Source organism: Erpetoichthys calabaricus, chromosome 7, assembly GCF_900747795.2.
Source record: "Erpetoichthys calabaricus chromosome 7, fErpCal1.3, whole genome shotgun sequence".
Classification (NCBI taxonomy): domain Eukaryota; kingdom Metazoa; phylum Chordata; class Cladistia; order Polypteriformes; family Polypteridae; genus Erpetoichthys; species Erpetoichthys calabaricus.
The window spans coordinates 62,635,075-62,653,519 of NC_041400.2; the positions used below are offsets into that span (position 1 = coordinate 62,635,075).

Here is an 18,445-nt window from a genome sequence, read left to right on the forward strand (position 1 = left end):
TTTTTGTATTCCTCGATTAGAAATTTTCTGTCTTTGAAATAGATTGTTGGCCTAGGCTTTCCAAGGTATGTTCAGAAGTTTGATATTTCCGCTGCATACAACATTTCCATTGGGAATTTCTTTGTCATTCAGGGAATCTCAAACACAGTAGTAACCATGGTGACTGAAATAGATTCCATTCTGTTAGATGCTTTGAGCATTAACCTTTCTAGGAACAAGTTTCAGAGCTCCCCGTTCATCTAAGAATGTTATGTAATAAGTCCTTTAGCAAAGTAAACTTTCCACATCTGTCAACATAATTGCTAAAATTGAAGAGGAATTATGCTTACTGACCACTTTCTTTAATTTTATAAATAAATGTCTTAAAAAAAATTACCATGCTTCATCCTTTCTGTGTAAGGTCATTTTCTTACGCAATAACAATGAATGAAGAGGTGAAGACAGAGCACTATATACATTTGCCATCTCTAATATTTCAAATTTTATCTTTTCCTGATGTATCGTGTCCTTCTAAACGATTTTGAGCATCTCCAGTTAAGTCTATCCCAAAAAAGGTCAAGCTATGCCTTTACCATTCTTCCATTTTAGCTGTTCATTTAAGCAATTGTTTCAATTTTTGGCGTCTACAATTTCTGGAAAGGATAGGTTTTGTCAGTGATTAGGTCTTAAATTACCTTGACCAATTTTTTTAGGTTTCCATATTAATAAACTAGTACTTTTCTAAAAGCAGCATATGTGTTTCCTTTTGCCATATTATTGAGTGTTCTGTTAGGTGGGTGATTTAAAATTTTCACAAAAGTGTTTGCACTTGAAAATGGGTTGCACTGGTTAAAGCTACAGGTTTGATTCCATCTTATGCCATCATGCTCTTTATAACACTACGTTTCAAGTATTGAATGTTGTATTTTCTGATGTGGGATAATTCATATGAAATTGGAGCAGATCGGTCAGTTAGGGTTATCTTTTCCATGTCCACCCTTTCACCTACTGTTTCTTCCCAGTTGCTGTCAATTCTTTTTCTTTCCACTCTTTTCATTTCTTTCAAACTTCTCTGGGTCTGCACACTTCCTTATTAGATACTTTTCTGACAGAAGGCATCCTTCTGATATAAGTTTCTCAGATATATTGCGATGTAGCAAAGAGTTAGTCGTAATACTTTAAAAAGTATGAATGCTAACCATTGTTTTCACACAGATATTGTGTGTCTGTTTTAATCGAGTGTGTGCATATGCTCATTTGCAGGAGTGACATTTTAAGTTAAAAGATCAGGGTGCTGAATAAAGAGGACTATGGAAATATTTTGTTCATTGAACACACCGTTATGATTCTCGTGTTCATATAGTGTGATGCTTTATATTAAATTTTAAATATTTTAAGAACATACTGCAGTTTGTTTATTTTAACCATTAAGCATAATTATTTTGTTTAACCACCATTAAATATTTCTTTTATCCATCCATCCATCCATTTTCCAACCCGCTGAATCCGAACACAGGGTCACGGGGGTCTGCTGGAGCCAATCCCAGCCAACACAGGGCACAAGGCAGGAAACAATCCTGGGCAGGGTGCCAACCCACCGCAGTATTTCTTTTATAAGTTATTATTATACTAGCATACATATTTGTAAAAGAAACAGGCCTGTTTTTTATATTACTTTCACTGCTTTTTGATGTTAGTCGTATACATAGGCTCACCCAAGGTAGCTCTAAATTTGATTCAATAAACTGAATTTCATTTGTGTGAAAAGCTGCAATAATGTATAATGCAAAACTGAAAAGGCCATTATTTTTAAACCAGTCAAATTATTTAATTCCTCTACCAAGACAGGGCATTAAAATAATCACCTGGGGTTACAAAAATGCTGCGTATGCCTGTTTCCACGCTCACTTCTACATGTATAAAAACTAAACTTAACGTAAAGCCACACACATTTTCACAGCAGGGTCCCCTCTTGTGTATGCGCTTTTCTGTTTGGTTTTGCAAACTGGCAGCACCCAGCATCAAAGCATTTTTACTGTTTCTTTGGTCTGCTTTTCTTTTTTAGATTCACAACTGTGATGTAAGTTTTATCAAATGTACAAATATGAATTGGATATCGTTTACAAAATTAATTCACTTGATTGTAATCATTCTGTAAGTATATAATGGTGCATGGAATGGCCAAACTATTCCAACTACCATAGCTTCTTTAGTGTTGTTAGAAGACATCACTAATTGAAGAATCAGAAGAGAGTGCATATTTACAGATGATGATGACTGGCTTCTAAGTCGATTTTGATTTCCAAGAGCTATCCTTTTAGAGCTGTGTGCTGAACTGGTGCTGGCTTTACAGGCAGACTTAGAGGAATTGTGCTGTACCTATTTCTTTGCAAGTTTTGCCTACTCTCAGGTTTTTAGCCACAGGAGCTTTTCAACATGAACTTGCTGATGATCAGTTATTTCACAAATATCACCAAGTTGCACCATGCCAGCTGTATAGGACGGTATCATCCAGATAGATAAGATTTCCTTACACTGTGGTTGAACTGGAAAACATAAAAGCGCAATTCGCAGCAACTCCGGCTTTCCTAATGTAATCAGAGTGGACTACTGCGTGCACATTGCTATTGCAATGGCGCTGGACAAGGTACGTCAGCCAGGGATGAACCACCAAAGGAGTGAGCTGGCATTACATCATATACAGTATAACTGAAGAACCTATAAAAATGGCAGCTCTGCACAGATGCACATTCTTTTTCCAACTAGTGCGGAAAAAGGCAAGCAGTCCTTTTAAGGATAGCGAGTCACCTCAAAGTAAAGAGCAGAAAATTGATCTATTGTGGCACTATGTGCCATTGTTACACTTTCAGAGAATGAATTTGCTTATGTAAATGGAAAGCATTTCCACTCTATTAATGTGCAGCTCTATAGTGCACAGAAAGTGTGATACTGTTTGCAAGCATGTGCCTGAAGAGATGTGCTATGATGAACCTGGCTGCACGGGGGTCAGCTTTTGTAGTATTGTCTGACACAGAATAAAGAGATGGTGGGCTGTGACTCACTTTTTCATGTTGACTATAATATCTGACCAGTTCTTTTTTTTGGGGGGCAATGTGCGACTTTCTGAACTTGAACTTTTGAGTGTCTCCCCCACACTTTTATTGCTTATACCACAGCGTAAGCCAGCAAAAAATATTTGAAATATAATCATTTTTGCCACACATTTCAAGCTATATTTATGTTTGAGTTACCTTGTGTATTTATTAGCAATTAAGGTAATGGCAAAATTGGCCCTATAGCAAATTCTTTAAAAACCTTTTTTTTTATTTTTGCATGAAAAGCATAGGCAATGACACATTAAAAAGGTTGATGTCACTGTGATCCTAGTCTGAACCTATCCACTGGCTATTTGGAGGAGTCAGTGGTGAAGAGAATAGAAGGATCATAACTTCTGTGTGTCCATTACAAGTTAACACTATGAAGAGAAGTAAAGAGCCTTCTACTCTCTTTTGCTCTCTGAAGATGATGAGCATTTATCTGATGAGATTATTAATGCAGAACTAAATTGTCAAACAATGGAAACAATGTGTGAGCACCACAAAAGTACAGTATATCATGGAAAAGAGCCATTCACAGCGTAAGCCAGCAAAAAATATTTGAAATATAATCATTTTTGCCACACATTTCAAGCTATATTTATGTTTGAGTTACCTTGTGTATTTATTAGCAATTAAGGTAATGGCAAAATTGGCCCTATAGCAAATTCTTTAAAAACCTTTTTTTTTATTTTTGCATGAAAAGCATAGGCAATGACACATTAAAAAGGTTGATGTCACTGTGATCCTAGTCTGTACCTATCCACTGGCTATTTGGAGGAGTCAGTGGTGAAGAGAATAGAAGGATCATAACTTCTGTGTGTCCATTACAAGTTAACACTATGAAGAGAAGTAAAGAGCCTTCTACTCTCTTTTGCTCTCTGAAGATGATGAGCATTTATCTGATGAGATTATTAATGCAGAACTAAATTGTCAAACAATGGAAACAATGTGTGAGCACCACAAAAGTACAGTATATCATGGAAAAGAGCCATTGACACTGAGTAGAAGAAAAACGTTTCTCCCAACAAGGTACACAAAATTAATAATAATGTTACTTCATGATACAGCATATGTCTTCAAATCAGCCTATATAGTGATTAAGCAATTTATCTAATAAAACCTTCCTATACATAACCTTACTGATGCAAAAGTTGCGGGCAGTTTTCATAAATCTTACCATGCTTGCTCTGAAATCGAAAACCATGTTTCATAACAAATATAGTTTGCATGAAAAAATAAACAAAATCATGCAATGTCACCATGGATGAAAGTGCCCTACATGGACATTTTATGCCATTGTATAAGAAAGTGTGTGTAAATGGGTAGTAGTTTTTTGCTATCCATGACAAAATCAGTCAGAAGTGGAATAATTTAAATTGTGTGGTTTTTTTTTTTGTATTTTAATGACTAACAGTTTATAATTTTAACAAATATGTTTTAAGTAGCATATTAGTGCAGCAGCTCTCATTAAGTATGAGTTATATTTCAGAGAGCATCTGCACTTTCTTTTCTTGTTTCTTCACTTTACTTACAACTGTAAAGAGCTTTTGTAAAGTCATCTAGTGCATCAGCCCAACAGAAGCTGGCTCAGTTGTATCATAAAGTTTCCACATACTGCGCCCTTCAAATTTGAATGCAAAATAGTTTTAGTTTTGAACTGAAAGATTTCCATCAAACCAAGATGTAAAACATTGTTTAACAAAGTATCTACCTGTTCCACATGAAAAACAAGGTACCAAGAAGCAATTTAAGGCACCGTTTGACCTTTACTTGCCATACAGCTAAATATCACATCACTTCATGTTCTTTTATCAGTTGTCATGATGCTTTTGTAAACCTAATTGGGCAGTTGTAGTCACATCTGCAGTGGTTAGCACAATTAAGTGTATAAGAAAGCCTTGAAATCATTGCAACATGCATCTGTCAAATACATATAATTTCCCAACAGCTTATAAATAAAAGCACAAACATGATTCTATTTGCAATTCCTCTATTACCTGCTCTTACAAAGAATATAATAAAAGTAAAGCCTGTTTTTAATGAAAAGAAATTGACAAAATCTAAGTTTTTATTTTTTAATAATCATTTTTGTTGTTCAGGCTAACAGTAACCAAGATTTTTCCCTAGCAGAAATAGCCGTAAGGTTTAATCAACATTTGGTAAGACATTGGACCAGAGCAGGGCTTGTAAAATGTTTTTAATATCTGAGTGGAAACAAGAGTGACAGGAGATACAGAGGACATCCAAAACGTACTCAAATAACAATCGACATATTGTGAAATAGCAAAGTTTTTATGCAACCTTGGCAAATAAACTCCAATCTGAATTTTTTCATCTTCATTAATAATAGGGAGCTCTGCACCCTGCTCGTTTCGCTCGCCAACCCCCGGCCCAGCCACTTAACATATATGCTTTTGCATTTATGTAATTTTTATTGAGTTCAAAATAAGCCAATTATTATTATTATTATTGTTATTATTATTATTATTTTCACTACCTGTAAAGCTTGTACTTCTTTGCCTTCTTTAAATTGAATCATATTCTGACCTGGTAATTGAATTGGTAATAATTCAACAGAATAATTTCGACCGTGCATTGGCAATTCCATTAAATGTCACCCACTTTCCATTGCACTGACGTACCGAGTATCTAAATATGCTTGAACTTCATCCTGAGATTGTTCTTTGGATAAAGCTATGCATACTCTATCGTGCCCTTTATGAATGTACTTGTAGATGTACTTAATACTCATAACCGATGCACAATACTCAACATTAATATGACTATCGAATCGTTTGAGCAAATACGGGTTATACGGTACAATCATTGAATTATTGATCATCACAATTTTAACAACTTTCTTTCCGTGATAAGTGTGTTGTTCGTGATGATTATCTCTGTGTTGATAATCAGGAAAGCTAGTCTTAGTCATATCTGTTGAATTAACGAAAGCTTTAGGAAATTTCTTTAAACACTTTTTTTTTGGAGTCCCAACTTACTGAATCTTTTAAATGAGGTCTGTGAGACATGTATTTAATAACTTTGTACCATAATTCAGGATAGGTTTCTCTGTTTGGAATTTCAGCACAGACAAAACAATGTACATCATCAGGAGTTAATAATTTATTCTGCAAAGTAACCAATAAAGGCATGTGAGGGTTTTGCAGATAAATTTTGTGTAAAGTGCAATACTTTTGGATGTATGGATTTGTATCCATTATTGGCTGTAGAATTTCTAATATGTCCGACCATTTAACTCTTTCAATTCTATTTTGCATTGGCTCTCCGTGATTAAAACGTCAAAATTTATAAGAGCTGAGAGATCATAAAATGTGTCTGTCAAAAGCATTCACACAAATGAGGTGAGAGTACCGTGTGTGTGGTTGTATATGGTTGAGAAGAGGGCATGACTTGAAAAAAATCTCAAGGCCAAGGTCTCAATTTGCAGGACTTGAAAAAATCTTCCAAAAAGTCTCATCTCGTCTTCCAAAAAGTCTCATCTCGTCACAGGTTTTTTTTTATTATAATAGAGAGATTTAGTTAATTATTTGTTTGAAATGTTTAATAATTATGAAAATAAGTACATCACAAATTACACTATGTGACTTCTCTGCACAACACATTATGCAGTATCTTGTGCCTGATCATTATTTGTGTGGAAATGGTACTGCTTCAGTGTCAAAGCAGTTGTGTGCACAAGTGCTATATCCTGATTTTCTCTTTGCCTTGCACTCAGTGCTGCTGGGATAGGCCCTGGCTTTTCCTGGCCCTAAATTCAGCTAAGTAGGATGGAAAATGTCACATTAAGACTTTTCTGGTTCATATATTTTCATTGTAACCTGTTATATCAGTCGAGTACTCTGTTTTGTTTTCTGTATTATTCGTTACATTATTAAAGCTTTCAGGTGCAAAAACAGGTAACAAAATACAATTATTGATCTCCACTTTTGCTAAATCATATTTATAAATTTGTACTTTTGTAAACTCTTAATCTCAACAAAATTATCCGTCTAGAAACTCTTCATTATTATTTATCTCCAGTTAACAGCTCATTTAATAAAGCCTTCTTGCAGTAATAGTACTCCATACATGTGGCACTACTACTACTACTATTAATACAATGAATTATGTTAGAGTAACAGGAGTGTCTGTAGTCCTTTTCACTTTTACAGTTAAACTTAAAAGAGTTTCAAAGTATAGACTTTTCACAAATCTAGCATTGAGTAGATCAGAAATTATTGTAACAAATGCATAAGATCTATAAATATATAAAATAAAAAATATAAAAATATAGATGATACAATTTTAAAAAGATGTTTCTTTTTCCTACAGGGTATTCATTAAGCTAGGCATATAACAATAAGCAAAGGCAAAAAAAGGCTGTATCAAAATAATTTAATCTCAGCTAAACTGTCCAAGTAAACATATATTTTATAATTAAAAAGGATAGGGTAGGTTTTCAAGCCGTACTTTTATATTTATTTTGAAAGAGGTGACTGCCAAAACAGATGTATTTATGTTAGAACCAAATATGAAATCCACCTAAGCAAAACAGTTCTACACCGGCTTCTTCCATTATAGGCTGTGAGAGAACTTGGAACATTTCTCAACAACACTGGAGGACAAGCAGAAAGTATGAGGACAGGGTGCTAGCCCTTTATGCTTATTCAGACTCACATGAATCCAGTATATACAGTAGTTGATATTTAGTCTAACATATGCATCTATATGGATGCAGAACAAAAAGCTGTGCACACTTGGAATGAATGAAAACCCCCAGAGGATGACAGAAGTTGAACCAAGATCCTGGAAGCTAGCACTGTTAAGCACTGGACCACCATGCTATCACCTGGACATGCACCATTTTTGCCTACTTTGGCCTCTCTGGATTTCTTTTGATCTTTATGGACTACTTACATTTTACTAGTGTTGCTCAATCTGTCTCCATTCTGTATACACAGTATTTCCCAGCATATATTTGATGAAGCAAACAAAGACTAGTGATTTCATTATTTCTAGAGATTCAGTTTTCTGTAGTATCTGCAATACTTATGTGCTTATCATGGTATACTGCATTGGTTAAAATTAGAATCATTTATAAAATCTCTAAAGATATAAAGCTGCCTACTACTCAGTAGTTGCTTTCAGTCTTCAGTAATGACAGGTTTCTATATTTTTGCTAAATTACCACACAGGGAGCCCCTGTGTTGCACCTTTTACTTAATAGTTTTCAGTTTGTGTTATTGCATGTTTAAGATGACTTTCAAATGATAAGAAATTCCAAAATGGATAAACTGCAGAAAAGCAATAAGTACAGGCCAAGATAAGTTGTGCCTCCTATTTGTTCCTTTAAATAAAAAATATCATTAGCATATCCTATCTGGTATTTATTCAACATCTAATTTAGAACTTGGTGTATTTAATAATACCATGTATAATAAATTAATGAAATCCTATAGACACACCATTTTCTTGTCATGTGCATGATCTTTAATGCTGTTATTGCTTCATTTTGTGGTTCATGGATGTTTAGCTACCGCTACATATTTTTAGATGCATTTCATTTGAGTTTGCATTTTTTGTCTGCTATTCATATCAAACAAAAACAAACCTAGCAGAAATAAAACAGTACAAAAGCCTACTACAGTGGCTTCAAAAATGCAGCGTATGAGGCAAAAACGCCAATTTTATAGCATGTTCAATGTGTCTCTGTTGATTAACTGCCAGTAAAAGGAAACATTACTTTGTCTGCTCACTTTTAAGGGTGTTGTAAATGCCACAAAACTCAATATTAACTATTATTATGAAATCATTTAAAATAGATTTCCTTTATGTCTAAAATATGAGCATTAATGTTTGAATAGTTACCTGAAAACAATGACTACATAAACATATAAAGTAATTAAAAAATATATATATATATATATACTGTATATACAGTATATATATATCCATTTTTCTTTGTGATTCAAAGGAGTACATTTATTTATTTATGGATTAAACAGGTCTGAAAAGAGAAACAAAAGAAAAAAAAAACATGACTTATTTATACATTTCTATTCAGTACCAAACATTTTCTGAGACACATCAAAGGGATAAATAAACTTAAACTTGACAAAAGGAAAGTTAGACCAATTACACATTTTCTAATCTGAGATTTTCTACAAGGTTTAATGAACTGAGAGCCCAATTGATCGTTAGCTAGGCTGATATGCCCTTTGTATTCAATAAAATAAAGTTTATCTTGGTGGCAACGTTTTGCATGTTAACAGAATTTTACTGTACTCTATACACACGACAATACTGCTGCTTCTGCTACTTATTCTAAGATACAGCACTAACCAAAACCTAAATCAGGGATTTTGCTGACAAGAATAGATTAATAAATTCACTTAACAATTACATTTATTTGCTTGGTAGATGCTTTTATCCAAAGGAATTTACAAAAGAGGTACATATAATCGAGGCCAGGTGACAAAAAATTGATTGCCACAAGTGGAAAAGATGTAATAACTATTAAATATACAATTATGGATTGCAATCAATAAAGCAATTAATCTTAGTCTGTCAACAAATTAACCAACAATATAAAATATTACAGATCAAAGGATTTTTCCCCATCAATTTGAAAGATATTTGCAGAACAGATGTTTTTTCAATTGCTTCGTAAATACGTTGAGGTAGTTAGCAGTACGAGTGGAGGTGGGCAGCTCATTCCACCAGCTAGAAGCTACACAGGAAAAGAGTCTGGATTGAGACTTGATACCATGCAGACAGCAGCATCACCAGACGTTCTCTTTGGGCGAGAAACAGTAAAGGACTTCACCATTGTCTCTATATTCTCAGGTGCTGACGCGTTGACTATACTGTAAGCAAGCATCAGGGATTTGAACTTAATGCATGCTGCTACAGGGAGCCAATGTATCAACTTGAAGAGAATAGTGACATGTGCCTGTCACGGTTGGTTAAATACAAGACAGGCATTCTGGAGCATTTGCAGCAGCTTGATAGGACATGCTGTTACTCCTGCCAGAAGCAAGTTGCAGTAGTCCAGATGCAGCAAGATCAAAACCTGGACCAGAAGTTGTGATCAGATAAGGTCTGATCTTGTAGAAGTTGTACAGCATGAACCTGCATGAATGAGAAACAGTAGAAATGTGGTCAGAAAAAGATAGCTGCTCATCAGTCAACACTCCAGGGTTGCGTACTGACTTGGCAGATGTTAGAGACAATCAGCCAGGCTGTAGAGAGGGGAGTTGAACAAACTGACTGGCTGAGATCACAAGAAACTCAGTTTTGCTGGATTGAGTATAGATGGTGGTCCTTCATCCAGATTGAGAAATCACTAAGACATGCAGAAACCCTAGCTGATACCGTATTGTCCTCCAGAGGGAATGACAGATTCAACTGTGTATCATCTGCATAGCACTGATAACAGAAACTATGGGGGTGAATGATGGAGTCAGTGAGGAGGTGTACAGAGAGAAAAATAGAGGACCCAACACCAATCCTTGAGGCACACTTATGTATGTCTGGTGTACATTTGATAAATCTCCTTGCAAACACACACTGTAGAATCTGCCTGAGATGTAGGACAGGGCAGAGGAGAAGGGCAGAGCGGGTGGCAAGAAAGATGTCGTGATTGACAGTATCAAAGGCAGAGGAGATATCCAGCAGGATCAATGACATGTTAGTAGCTATAGCAAGTTATAGCTGGTTGACCACAGTTAGTAGAGCCATCTCAGTCGATTGGTTCTTCGTGAAGCCGGACAGGTTGGTATCAAGCAATCCATTCTGTTCAAGGAAGGAAGAGACCAGGTTAGAAATAGCACATTCACAGCAAGTGTTACTATTGCTGAAATCTAGGTATTTCATAATGAATGAAAAATGACAGACAATCATAAATTTGCTGAAAACTGGTGTCTGCAACAACCAGTTTGTGGACCAGTACCATGTCTGTACAGGTTTACCCACTGTGCACTGCAGTATCAGTAGACTGAAAAACACCTATATGCCTCTGCAGCATATGCTTTGACAAATGGTTTACTGTGACTTTTCCAGCACTGCTCAGCATAGTGGTTTATTTCAACAACTATTTTCTCCAGCAGACTATCATTGACAAATCATAAATAGTCCATGATCAACAGATGTCTGTAGACCAGTCTTACCCATGAATATGCAACAAGGAGGTGCAGGATTGTCAGCAGTAGTATGAAGCCAATACCATTCATAAACATCGCTAAAACTTGTCAATCTACTGAACAGGTGTCAGTTCCACTGTTCGTGTCAATGTGTAAAACCCAACTCACTTCATCATCACTATTGTTTGATTTGAGCAATGGTTCAATTTTCAGGTTAACATAAATGGCATTTCTCAATTTGCCTTATGTGAGAGCATGTGTAATGGTATTCCCTGCAATCAATTGGCATCTTATCCAGGGCTGATTAATGTCTTACATCCAATACTGCCAGGATACGTTCCTTCCTCTAGGATCCTGTATGGGTAAAACAGGTTTAACAATAGGGCTGGATTCAAATCACAACTGGTAACAATTTATAAGAAGTTTGTACATTTTCCTCATGTCTCTATGACTTTTTTCCAGATACTTCCACAGTACATACAGTACATGCAATATAAGGTCATTTGATATCTTTAATGTTGCCTGGTGTGCGTGAGCATGAATGAGTGTTTGTGTGTATCCTTTGATGGACTGGCTTCTGCTTTCTGCACAGTCCTGATGGGATGTAAAGAAAATGCAGACTCATATGTTGCTATACATGGATGGTTTACAAGAAATAAGAAGCCATGAACCAGTCAAAATACTGGAAAAAGAAAGGTATTGACAGTAAGCCATTCTATTTTCTCATTATGTGGCTTATAAAATACTTAAATTAGTACAAATGCAAATTTCTAAGCAAAACTGTATTTCAACAATGAAGCCAGAAACCAAACAGCACATTTTCATTTTAATCTTGGAATGGATTTACTGTCTTTGCTGCAATATTAGTCTAACCACATTTTTTTCCTCTCTTTTTAGATGTTAATGAATGTGAATATGATCCTTGTAAAAATGGTGGGATTTGTACGGATATGGTTGCTAACTATTCTTGTGAGTGCCCGGGCGAGTTCATGGGGAGGAACTGCCAGTACAGTAAGTTTGAAAATATTACATAATATATTATACTAGAATATATGCTTTATTTTATTGTTAATTTAGACTCTTAAAGTTACAAAGCATGTGGTTGTTATTGATTATTTCCTACCCATTGCTGAGACTACTTCAATTTCTCTAGGTTATGGTAATTTCATACTTTATCCCATATTTCAAAATGTGCACATCTTTCTTATATTATATTTAAATGGTAAAAATCAGATAATGTTCCAGACGGTGGGCAGGGAATTTGAGGGACTTCCTTAGAATTATCGCCAAACTCCTTGTTGGTTTTGGCTATAGTAAATTGCAGATGCTGAACTTCATGCTCTAATTTTGATTTTCAATACTTTTTTTTGTAAAGTCAGCAAATGGGAAATGCACTAAAGGTTTTGTTGATAGAAACATAAACAATAATATCAATCTGATCACTGAAAGCAATCAAAATTTTTATGGTGTAATAATGTGGTGCATGTCATGAGCCAAAATGGAAGGCAAATCCTCAGTGTCTCAAAGTTTCAAACTTATAATTTATTCCTTGACCCTAAATTATAAATTCAGATATTTTGAAGCCTAACATCGAATTTTCTAGTACAGTAGTTCCTATTAGTCTTTGATTTTTCATGTTAGTGTCTTTGCTTCAATCGAAAAAATGTAAAATTAAATACAGTATGTGTATATGGTGATCATTAATATGTATTCACATGTACTTTAAAAATGAATAGCACATTCTCGTTAGCCACTACCAGAAAGCATACATCTGTTTCCCATAATTTACATTAAAGGAAACACTATTAGTAATACTAACATATACTAAAAATAATATGTATATTTAATAGCAATATTGACACTTATTTCAGAGCTATGGAATGCAATTTTTATTGTCAGCGATGGCAAAATGTATGCCACAAAATGTGTGACCCTCTGATGAGCATACACTAAATTTTGGCAGTAGTTTGTATCATTTTAAAATGTTCTTTAAAATGTTCTCTTGATAAAAAAGACAGCAGTAAACAACAAACCAAAACATTATTGAGTTGAATTGTGCTTGCTGCATGATAAACAATGATACAGCTGGATCTGTTTGCTATCAATGATAGAATGGACATTATCAGTCTCACACGAGCACCCCAAAAGGTGCCTGCAGATTTTACTAGCAGATTTGGAATGATCAGCAGTGATATGTGTGTGAGCAGCAAGTAAGCATTTACAAAAACACTGTAATTCTCATTATTGCTCTTATAGAAGAAAATGTATTTTTATCCTTCTGAGATTATCATATAATTTACTATAAATATCTGGAGAAGGATGCCTGTTGCATGGATTACTATTAAAAATAAACCATTAATCATATTTTTTTACAAAAGGATACTGATACCTATACATTCAATAAAAATCACTTCAACATGTACAGATTTTGTCAGTTAACACTAGAATTACCAGAGCCTACGAAAAAACTCGTAAATCCGTCCCACCTTAAATCGCGTCTTAAATCCGTTTGCACCTCTCCGCCAGAATCCTTTGTCATCTAAATGTGCTGATAAAGCTACTAGCAGCCAGCTATTCCATCCCCCCACCGACTTAGAATGAACTTCTCTCCTAGCTCAAGCCTTGCCTTGATTTGATTACCTGGGATTGAAGTTGAGTTTTACAGTGGAAATAATTCTAGCGTTATTTGGAATACACGCATTTCATGTGTGTTCCATTTCTATAATTGGCTGTGCAAACACATTTTTAAAACAGAAACGTTTTTCATATTCTAATAGTAAATGACAAAATGTAGGCATAAACTATATAACGTATGAAGCCTGAAGTCCATATATCAAAGAAACACTTTCACAAAAGGTACAAATAAAAGATGTCGTAATTATCACTGTTTAAATAACTGATGGTAAATGTAGTAAACTGACTAGGAGCTACTAGTATAGTCATGTGAGACCAGTATGTACTGATACCTTCTATTAAATGGAGTAAGAAAGAGGCGTTATCAGAATATTGAAACCAAGATCAGGAGAAGAATGCCTTGAGAGAGTATTACATTTGACCAATGATCAATGAATGAGGGGGAAAGGTGGATCTTCAATTCAAAAACTCAGTCCCATGTGACCTGCATTTCCTGTTTATGATTTGCACTGATTTTTTTCCTTCAGCGTTTATATCCAAAAATGTATGTGGTTTCCATACAAATGAATGTATAACTGATATGTGTATTATGTGAAACGAGTAATGTGTGTTTTTCATTTCATTTGTCATTACACAATATTGGTCACCATTGGTTTATATTATATCCTAAACTTTTATCTTTGTTCTCCATGAAAACATGAGATTAATTTTTTTTTCGGTCATGACTACGGAACACATAGGCAAAGTGACATATTAAAGAATATACAGTTTTTGGGTGGAGTACCCCTTTTAAGAAAAGTTCATATTGAAGCAGCATACAGGATCTATATTCGAGTACTTGGGATTGATCTGATTCATATTGATTCCTCAACTTTTGCATTGCACCGTGTGTAAACACATGCCACAGTTAAGTAAACTTCAGCCAGAGACTAGTTTTTGGAGTTTACTGTATATATCCATTAAGTGAGGTGTGAGTAATGTTTTGTAAGTAATCACCTCTCTGACACCTACACCCATCAATGGAGTTGTTTATCGAGGAACTGGAACTAGCAGCAGACAACTGAGGGAGACCATAAATGTAGCTGTATATGCAAGACTCTATATTGAAAATAACACAAGTGAGATTATTAAAATCATAGCTGGATTAAATAAGGAAATCTGAAACATTAGGAGACAAAAAACAAGTCAATGCTAGTATAAAGAACTCAAGTAGAGTTCAACAAATTAGCTTAAATGCAGAGCAGAAAGGGAAAGGACTAACTGCTAATGACTAGCATCTACAATAGAAATGCAGCAAACCAAAAAGGTGATATAAGCATTGTAGATCCTGTATTTAAGCTTAGAAGGACAACACAGCCATTACTCTCTGACTCCTGGTATATTGAGCAGTCAATTTTGTGGCAACATTGCCACAGGCAAGGATAACTGTTTGATCATAGTGTGTCTTTACATCACAGTAAAAACAGGTAAACAGGCTACCTCCGGTCATTAGCACACAGACAGGCCCAAGAGCTGCAGCAACAAAGAAAGATATGGCTCTTTTGTTCATAAAGATATAGACACAAAGTGAAACCACAAGTATAGAAATATAGCCAAGCTTAATGGGAATCTTCAGTCAGATGAAGAGCACATAGCTTCAATTCAAGAAATCTGAAAAATAAAGAAAATCAAATCTAAAGACATTTAAATCTCTATAGAGATTTTTGTGGTAGAAAACCCAGAGTAATTTGTACACTTCATACAGATTATGTGCATGGAGTATTCAGACACCAGATTGTCTGAAACAGCATGGCAGCATTGAGTGGAAGGTGTAAACAGACACACACAAGGAGTTTATAAGATTAAATGCACAATATTAAGAAGCCTGCAGAAAAGCATGCTTGCTACCACGAGCAGTTTGCAGGACATTCCTGAATTGTGGGTATCAGTAGAAATCATAGGATTCCAATTCTCAAGTGTCCATTTCAACCATTTCCAAATGTGCAAGTCAACAGTTTTTATTATATTTGCTGAATGAATGTATCGACTACCATTAAATGTTAATTGGACAATAGTTACAAGGAATAACAGCTACCTGACAGTTCTTCCAGCTGGTAATATACAGTACATTCAGTAAACATTAAAACGAAGAATTAAAGAATATGGCAAGTGTAGAAAGTATATGCATCTAATGATGGAAATTCTTGCTTTGTTTTTGGGTTAATGTAATCTGGCTTTTCATAACTGAATAGATATAACCAAAAGTAAAAAAAATAACTGAGGTACTTGCTTTCTTTTCCATCAAAGAGCATCTCCTATAGTACAAAAAAGCTTCCGGTTCTGCTTATGTACAGCAAAATATATTGATAATACTGCAGTAATTAAACTTTGTTGTATTAAACATGTACAGTGTTTGCTCTCTGCCAAGTGGCACTGTATTCTAGTTTTAAGAATTAATCTGTATTTGTTTGGTCTACTATTGTAATATATGTAATAGAAGAAACTTGCTCAAGAAAAAGTAACTTTTTTTTCAGTTGAATTGTGATATTTCTGTAAAACATTTACATTTTAAAAACTACAAAGCTTTATAGACTTCACCTTGTTAAAAAACACACACACTTGCTTGGACCTGCCTATTAAAATACCAAACATGCAGTATTATAAAAAATACAACAGTATAAACAGAGATATATATGGTTGTATCTTCCTAATGTTCTAATTATCACATTACATTGATTATTCATGCAGATGAGGAGGGTGGAGAGAAAAGTGTAATGTTGCAAAAGACACACTCAGTTCTTTCTGTTTTTTTTTTTATTAGTTGCTGAAGTTTGAAAAGCACTGATTCTCACATCTGTCAAGTGAAAATCTTTAGTTGCTTTATTTTTTGAGCACAGCTCACACTATGCCTTTAGTTTCAACTGATGTATCTAAAAGAATTTGCATACAGTCTAAAGAAAGATTCTTCATTTAACACACTAATGAATTACTGTCTCTGTGTTAAAAACTAATTTTGGGAAAAAGCTCAATAGTGCCATTCTAAATAAACTAGATTCATCTTTGTGTTTTCAGTTTGCTTACACAAAAACTATCTGTCATTCTTTCTGTGAAGATCCTGTAACTCTATACTTTCAGGTTTAAAATGATTGGTGTAACTAGCACTATAAATTGTAATGTTTTATGATACGATGCATAGCATAACACAGTACACAGTTAAATGCCTAATCTTGAATTTGTGCAAAAGGTACTTTGAATGGGATATACTGTAAACAGAATATAATGTAGTATACGTTATCATTTTAATTCTAATTAAATTGTACATATATGTTGAATTTCCAAATGGGAACTGTTTAAGTTCTAGTCTAATGACCTTTTTTTTTTGATCAATTAATTCTCTTTGGATGACTGTTCTAGTTCTTGTATCTGCTAATTTTCTTATGCTTGTTAAACTTTACCTGTTTTTAACAGAATTTCTTATGCAGGCTCTGTGATGTACTGTAGTAGGCAGGCAGCTTTGCATGGTGGCACATTACACCGCAACTGTTAAGTCTATTCATTCAATGGCATGAGTATTTCCTTTTAAAAATGTACTCATGGGAAGGGCATGCAAACTTCACCTTGTATCACTGTGCCATCATTCAAGTAATTGTAAATTTAACATTTGTTTTTTTCAGTTGGAACATGAGTAGTTTAAGTGGCTTCTTCAGGGTGACACAGAGAGTCTGAATTGGAAATTAAACCAAAAGCCTTGCCATTTAAAGTCATGTGCCTAGCAACTACATCATAATGCTTAGCTGCTCACATCTTCCATCAGATGTTACCACACGTTCAAGATAGGAAACTCTTCAACATGCTCAATCTTCTCACCTTTGACTGTGGTCGTGATATTGTATGAGGAAGTCGGAAGTGGCAGAGAAGTATGTAAGAGTTGTACAGGATATGTACGAGGGAAGTGTGACCGTGGTGAGGACTGCGGTAAGAGTGACAGATATATTCAAGATGGAGGTGGGATTACATCAGGGATCGTCTCTGAGCCTTTTCTTATTTGCAATGGTGATGGACAGGTTGACAGATGAGATTAGACAGGAGTCCCCGTGGACTATGATGTTTGCTGATGACATTGTGATCTGTAGCGAGAATAGGGAGCAGGTTGAGGAGACCCTGGAGAGGTGCAGATATGCTCTAGAGAGGAGAGGAATGAGACTCAGTAGGAACAAGACAGAATACATGTGTGTAAATGAGAAGGAGGTCAGTGGAATGGTGAGGATGCAGGGAGTAGAGTTGGCGAAGGTGGATGAGTTTAAATACTTGGGATCAACAGTACAGAGTAATGGGGATTGTGGAAGAGAGGTGAAAAAGAGAGTGCAGGCAGGGTGGAATAGATGGAGAAGAGTGTCAGGAGTGATTTGTGACAGACAAGTATCAGCAAGAGTGAAAGGGAAGGTCGACAGTAGTGAGACTAGCTATGTTATATGGGTTGGCACTGATTAGAAAGCTGGAGATAGAGCTGGAGGTGGCAGAGTTAAAGATGCTAAGATTTTCATTGGGTGTGACAAGGATGGATAGGATTAGAAATGAGTACATTAGAGGGTCAGCTCAGGTTGGAAGATTGGC

At 35.2% G+C, this 18,445-nt stretch overlaps 1 protein-coding gene across 6 annotated transcripts in view; it reads left to right on the forward strand.

Moving 5' to 3' along the window:
* Window positions 1–18,445, forward strand: part of LOC114654277 (EGF-like repeat and discoidin I-like domain-containing protein 3) — a 981,185-nt gene that overhangs the window by 530,186 nt on the left and 432,554 nt on the right. For all 6 annotated transcript variants that reach the window (XM_051929619.1, XM_028804714.2, XM_028804715.2 and 3 more), the window contains one exon: window positions 12,116–12,229. In XM_051929619.1, coding sequence (XP_051785579.1) covers window positions 12,116–12,229 — 114 coding nt within the window. The remainder of the gene's footprint in view (window positions 1–12,115; window positions 12,230–18,445) is intronic.